This window comes from Chaetura pelagica, unplaced genomic scaffold (genome assembly GCF_000747805.2).
Source record: "Chaetura pelagica isolate M959 unplaced genomic scaffold, ChaPel_1.0 scaffold637, whole genome shotgun sequence".
Classification (NCBI taxonomy): Eukaryota; Metazoa; Chordata; class Aves; order Apodiformes; family Apodidae; genus Chaetura; species Chaetura pelagica.
The window spans coordinates 824,873-832,101 of NW_009953950.1; the positions used below are offsets into that span (position 1 = coordinate 824,873).

Below are 7,229 nucleotides of genomic sequence, written 5' to 3' on the forward strand. Positions count from 1 at the left end.
TGCAGGCACAAGGGGCACTCAGCTCCTGCACCCACCCTCCTTCCCAGAAATGTGGATGTGCCTGCATTTCATCCATTTCCTTTTGTAGCCATCCTCAGAGCTAACCAGGTGGCACTACAAGAAGTCCCAGAAACAACACAATTAATCACAGAGACAACACATAGTAATAAATATAAATGTGCTTCACCTTACTGCAATACAAAGGAAAATAATCTAGGGGAGGGATGGCAGGGATCTGCTGCTATAATGCATCACTGTTCTTCAGAAAGAATTTTATTCACAAAAAACCCCTGTAATTTCTCCTTCACTGTTAAAACATTTTGTTGCTGTCCCTAGCCATTACAAGGAAAGGTTTCAATTCCAGAGAGTTGGCTGTATTCTTGTTCAGTTGTTATCTTTATGGTTGAGCTTTGTTGAAAATTGAATATTCTTGTCTCTAATTTCTAAGATATTTTCATTTTGAAGTCAATAATTGTTTCATTTGTATCAGGAGCTAGAGGATGCAGCAGTGTGATGGTGCCAGTATTGCCTTCCCTTTCTTCAGTGATCATTACTTTTGTGATTTTGGGTTTTCTTTTTGAACATTTAGCACCCGGAACCATGGCATTACCTAATAAATTTGTTTTAAAAGAAATTAAAAAGATAAAAGATAAGGAAAAACAAGTTTCTCACAGAAAAGAGCCATTGTTGCATACCTCTGTATTTGAGATCTTTTTGTATTGTTTAAATTAATTGTCATTATTTAGTAGCTAATTGTATAGATTTGGTTTTCTGGGTTGTGGTTTCTAAAGAACTGTGCTCATCAGAACTGCATTCATTTCTTCAAAAGGAAAAAAAAAAGTTCCACTCCCAGATTATTGGAAAAAAGAACCCTGTCTCTTGTTTATTTATTTATTTAGAAAGCACATACAGCGATGCACAGGGAGGGGAAGAGAGATGCAAAACAGGTGAGCATACAAATCCATCTCAAAAGAAATCATGAGACACTTCCCAGATGATTAGTAGTACATCAGTCTATGTGAGCATTTAAACTGTTGTACCTCTAGATTAAAAAAAAAAAAAAAAGAAACCAAACCACAGAGAATTTCTGAAGAACAAGGTAAATGTCTATATTTCAGAAATCCCACCACAACCGACTTGTAGGCAGCAATGTTTCTGGTTTGTTTGTTTTGTTCCTGATATTTCCTCAAAGGGGTCTCTCTTGCTCATGCTATGGTTTCCTTCCTCAGCGTCCGCCTCTGGTGACAAGTAAGGATACTTGTGAATGAAGATTTCCCCTTCGTTCTCGACCTTTTCTTTAACTTCTTCTGATGCTTGAGTGAAATTCCAAGCTCCTCCATTATCGCGTTGAAAGAAAGACACTGGCAGAAGACAGAAAGGGCATTAAACACTTCTCACCAGAGGCAGAGTTTGACCATCATCCCCTTTGCACAAATGGTGGTTTTTAGAAGCAAGGGCCTGAACTCTTACTGACAGGCTCAGAAACCTGCTCTGCTGAATTCTGCCAGCTTTGAATAAACCCTTAAACTACAATAGGTGAGTCTGTGTAACTTGTTTTTTGCCTGACTTGGCTTCCACTGAATTTAATTTAACTGTGGCTTAACAAAAGCTGATTATGAATGTTTCTGAAATTGAACATAGGTGCATTTGTGATCTTTTGATGGCTTCCTATTACAAAACTTACCCTTTTTCAGTTGGTACATTTTCTCCTGGCCTCACCTCAAAAGAAAGAATAAAAAGGTCTTCTTTTCTTAAATCACATGTACCTTAGTGAAAAAAACCTGGGAATACTAGAGAAAACAAGCCACGACATCTTTCAAGATTTCTTTGTGGTTTTGTCATTTTCCCCTAATGAAATTACCAGACATTTCTAAAACATAGCATAGTCCTCAATCCTCTTCTTTCTTCGGATAGAATCTTTTTCAAATATTGTGTGTTGAAGAAAAGAGAAAATTACCACAAGAATAAAGCAGCTGAATAGTTTAAAAAGAAAGCAGAATTCTTTTTTCTTCCCACCATCACAACATTAACTAAGACATTTCAGGTAAGTGGAAACATCCTTTAAAATCTACAGCTGGAATAATTACATGTGACACACAAAAAACCCTCAACAACCCACAAAAGAGGCTTTAAATGGAAGCATCTAGGAATGCAAAAAAATTTGTTCCTTGCAAATATATATGAATAGATGATTTATATATAAAATGGAGTGATGGTAGCAGTGTGAAATGAAGCTTTAACCACCCTACCTTCATTTGGTTGAATAAATCATTCCTACCAAACCCTTTAGAACTGCAGAAGTGACCAGCTTCAAATCAACTGGTTAAAACTGCAGTTCTTGTAAAATGACAGCAACAGCACACAGACATGGCTCTCTGTAGCAAAAATTATTTTCTAGAGCGATACCAATGCAATGTTAGCAGTGTTCAGTTCTTAACCATTAATAATCCAATAGTGACCTCAGTGATATGGGGCTAAAAAAAGCGAAAACAGCTATATCATCTGAAAAGGAGAAAACCCAAGCTTTCCTAGTAGTCAGCTACTCTAGAAGAATACTTTCAAATGAAAAAGAGAGTACGAGAGTGGCCTGGATCAAGGTTAAATAATTGAAGGTGGGATAGGAATCCCAGAGAAGTGAATCCCACACACTGTGCTTCATCCCCTCCAGTATAAAGCCTCCCTATAATGTGTATAACACATTGGTTCTGCAAGTGAGGTCAAGACATGAGTGCATCAGAGGGTGGGTATATTTTAAATATGTATAACCTTGTGTATATCATTGTGTCCATTTGTGGGATGGGTTGCACTCAGACTAAGATCCCATAGTATGTTCAGTCTATAGTTTGATATGCTCTTTCTCTGAGATATTATTTTTTTGTTAATCTAAAATTCTTAAGTATGCATAAATTAAACTACTACTAATTCATGCCAGTTGCAAAATGTACAAAAAGGTGCCAGGTGCAAAATGTGACATAGGCTAGGGCAGTGTACTGAATTATTTTTTTTTTTTTCCAAATTACTGTCTTGTAATACCCAGGAATTTGTTGGTACAATTATCACTAAATATCCCCTTTGACAACAAAATATAGGGATTCCAGAGTTACTGGAGTTAAGAGTCAAAGGTTTCTGCTGCAGCCCCATGCCCTCTGGGTGCAACAGGTGAAGCAGGTATCATTCGAATACAGACATTATTTCTGTGTTGGTTCAGGGTTTTTTAGAAAGTAGCACCACTTATATCCAAACTACTACAACTGTCTGTTTTAAGTGGCTGACTTAGAATGGATACTTTCTTTCTACTGCCTTAGTTTTAATTGAGTGTTAAAAGACTAGATCACAGAGTGATTCCAGAACTCCATGTTAAATAAGGAAAGGATAACAAGCTCTTTCAAGATAGATCTGATTTCTTTTTCTTTCCCAGTTTTTCTTTATAATCTACTTGTGTGTATATTTAGTAACAGCCATCAGTCTCTGCAATGTGCATATAGGGATGATTTTTGTGGATGAAATTAGCACATTTTACTGCCTTCTTTATGGGCTTGTATTTTAATTGTCCAAACTGATTCACACAATTCACACTATGCAAAGATCATAATGCCTTTCAATTCATAGCAACAAAATAGTCCCAAGAAGATAATTTTACATCTGCAAATAGAAATTCAAAAGATATTGCTGGCATTAAGTATGTGAGGTTTTTAATACCTGACTACATTATGTGTGCAAGTGCCTAACTGGTTCCACTTCCAACTCTGTTTTTAATTTTAAAATAAATATTATCAGAAAGACTTCAGGATATTCTTAGGAATGGCTTTGATGTTTAGATCTTATCTAAGAATTAAACTTTTGCCTAATTGTTCATCAACAGCAGTGACATCTAAAATGGAATATAAAAACATTACTGTTCTTGTTGATGACCTTTTCTGTAAATTGCTCATGTTTATCCACCCAAGAAAGTATAGAAGTAGGCCACTCAAAATCTGGAAGATTAAATGAATATCTAAGACCCTGGACCGATTCTTTGAAGGTTAGGGATTATATTGTTATGAATATAACTATGACTCCAATAAATTTTATGCATATTCCTGTGTCTGAGATGCTGCCACCTTGAGGAAAAACACCTGAAGGTGGCAAAGAGCATTAAAAACCTGGGAGACACAGGACTTTCTCTGCCCCTCTGCTTTCATTCAGAGCTTCAGATGGTCTAAAAAAGCAAACTGAGATTTCAGGTATTTCATTACTCATTCAAAAGAGTGGTTACATGTGAACTTTCTTATGAGCCACAGCAAGTATAGTTTAATTGTTATTTATGTCCAAGCTTGTGCATGCAATTAGGAAACTGAACGGATGTCTGAACTGGAATTGCCTGAACTTTTCAAGAAATAGAAAACTGTGGTACTGAGTACAAGCTCAGCCAGAGTGCTGTGGGATTTACAGGAAAATCACAGACAAGGAACACATTCAGTGGGGACACCCAAGATGTCCCTCTAAACAGCCTCATGTCTGCAGCATAATTACAGTAGCCTTTAAAAAGGGGATGGTGACATTAAAATTCTATGTAGAAGGGTAATATAGTGTTCTTTTTTGTCTCACAGATAGAAAGGGTTTCTTTAAAAAGCTATTTTTTGCACACTGTTAAGACCACTTTTGAGGTCTCGCCCAGAACGAGAGCAGAGTAGGCACAGAGCAGTACATTTAACAAGACAGTAATAAGTTTCACATTTTGCTTTTAGTCAGCTTGACTTTCTCATTCTAGCAGTGTCAAAATGAGGCAGAACATGGCATGTGAGGCTAAGAGGAAATGTCATCCTTAAAAACAGAATAGATTTTGGTCTCCATGTGATGTGAGACTCTTCCTCTTTGCCCTTTGATCGTTCCAACAGGCTATGAAAGCTTGGTCATGAAGCACCCAAATCCTTCCTTACACTCTCACACAGAAAACTGTGTTAAGCTTTAGGATATATATTCAGAATTTTGTAAATAACATAAAATGAAATGGAAACAAGACTGACAAAAAAGAATCTATAGTCACGCTTTATTGATCTGCTGCTTAGGCTGCTGGACTACCACTGGGGACAAGACTTTGCAATTGCATTTTATGAACACCTTGCAAAAACAACTTAAAAAAAACCCCCACAAAACAAACAAAAGCATCCCAGTGCACTGTGTTGGAGAACTGAGAGCTATGAAGGATATGGACCAGATTTTATTCTGCAAGAATACCTGACTAGCTAGGTCACAGAGAAGGAAGTGAAGAAGTCGGGATTTTTCTTCTGCAGTGCCCTCATCACTGTGAAGGACCCATAGCTGGGACACTGACATATATCTTCTGCTGAAAGAAAAGTGACTTATTTGTTCCTAGTGCATGAAAGGATAAAGATCCAAAATAGTTTCTCCTAGTGAGCTAATGGCTGTTGTGGCACATTAAGAATCTGTTTGAGTAGTCTGTCACTGAAGGCTAATTGCATGAGGAGATCACTAAATTAAGTCTTTTAAACTGTCAGAGCCTATTGAACAGTGATTGACAAAACAGTATAACAATAATCCGTGGATTATTTTAACTCTTCCACCGTTATATAAACTGCTCCTCTCTTCCCTGTTTACAGAAATAAAAATCAGTGAAGCTACTTGCTGGTTGCCCAAGCCATCTATACACAAATACGACTTTTCATTGAAGGCACAGATGGCCAGAGTCATGTCTGGAGGTTGGATTTTGGACTGGAAATGGAGGGTCTCAAGCTGATGTTCGCTGAGGAGAGAGAATTTACAGACCTGACAATTTTACCAACAAATGGTATTTTGCAAGAACCTCACTGAGATTGGGGATTTATTCCTTCTTCCTCTTCTCCTCCTCCTTTGTTTCCAAAGAGCTAAAAATATGAAACTTCAAGGCTTTGATCTGAGAGAGATGACACAAACACACAATGCTGTGGCAGTACTTTGAGGAAATATCCATCTAGTTGGGGAAAGTGCTGTTGCTGTGCTTGGTCTAGTTCTGGGATGCAGGCCTGTGTTGTTAATCCACCTGGCTTTCTGAAATGGTGATTATATTGCCTTTGTTCCCCTTGTCCTTCTCTTGTTTTATCCTTTCTCCCTCCTTCCCCCTGCACCTTTGCCTAACTGGGTAGCAGGCTGCTTGATGAGGGAAGGGACTGCCACTCAATAAAGGTAGGCACACTGACTCCAGCCAAATGCAACTTTGCAGTGGCTTGGAGCTAGTTTATTCATAGCTTCTTCGCTTTCAATGGTAGGTGGTTTCTGTGTGTCAAAACAGATGCCAATTTTTTTCAAACGTTTATTAATTTTAATATTTTGGGAGTTTTGACTAGACTGCAGCAACAGCAAAAAAAACCCAAAAAACAAACAAAAAAAAAAAACAAAAAAAAACTGATATAAGGGTATTTTTATATCCACTTTTCTCCCCAGATAGCTTTACAGGTAGGGCAGTGCCAGAACTGATGGAGTCTGTTGTGGCTCAATTCATAGCTTCTTCGCTTTCAATGGTAGGTGGTTTCTGTGTGTCAAAACAGATGCCAATTTTTTTCAAACGTTTATTAATTTTAATATTTTGGGAGTTTTGACTAGACTGCAGCAACAGCAAAAAAAACCCAAAAAACAAAACAAAAAAAAAAAACTGATATAAGGGTATTTTTATATCCACTTTTCTCCCCAGATAGCTTTACAGGTAGGGCAGTGCCAGAACTGATGGAGTCTGTTGTGGCTCACCTATCACAGGCAGAGTTATTGGCTCTGTGCTGTTTGCACACCAAGGTTCCCATGCTAGTCGACACCTGAGAAAGGATCCAGTTTAATTGTTGGGTCCTGGATGCAGCTGCAAGGCTGCAAGTTAGGCAGAGGCAATGGTGACCATCTGCATTTGTGAACAGAGTAATTTTTGTGGCCAAATTTCAAAGTGTAGTGGTCTTAGAAGTTTAAAGTGTTGATGAGCAGAGAATCTTTGAATGCTTTAACACTTCTTGAAGCTTGTTTTATCTATGCAGGTGTCTTCCTATGTCCCATGCACTTCATGGGAAATGTTGCCAAAGACAAATGGGCTGTGCCTTCCTTGAGGTTCACTGCTACCCTGAAGGCACCTGCCTTTTTCCCAGAGCCATGGCAAACCTTGCAAAAACTCTTTACAAGCACAAATTTATTAGCACGTTCACTGCCCCAGCAGCTAAGGAGCAAGTAAGGCTTTTCTTAAAAAAAAATAACTTTTTTGTAGCTAGGTGTGG

General features: G+C 38.0%; 1 protein-coding gene across 1 annotated transcript in view; it reads right to left on the reverse strand.

The window, feature by feature from the left end:
* Positions 1-854: 854 nt before the first annotated feature.
* GRIK1 (glutamate receptor, ionotropic, kainate 1) overlaps positions 855-7,229 on the reverse strand; it is a 151,048-nt gene continuing 144,673 nt past the window's right edge. The window contains exon 17 of the mRNA XM_010001824.1: positions 855-1,361. Coding sequence (XP_010000126.1) covers positions 1,206-1,361 — 156 coding nt within the window. The 3' untranslated portion in view covers positions 855-1,205. The remainder of the gene's footprint in view (positions 1,362-7,229) is intronic.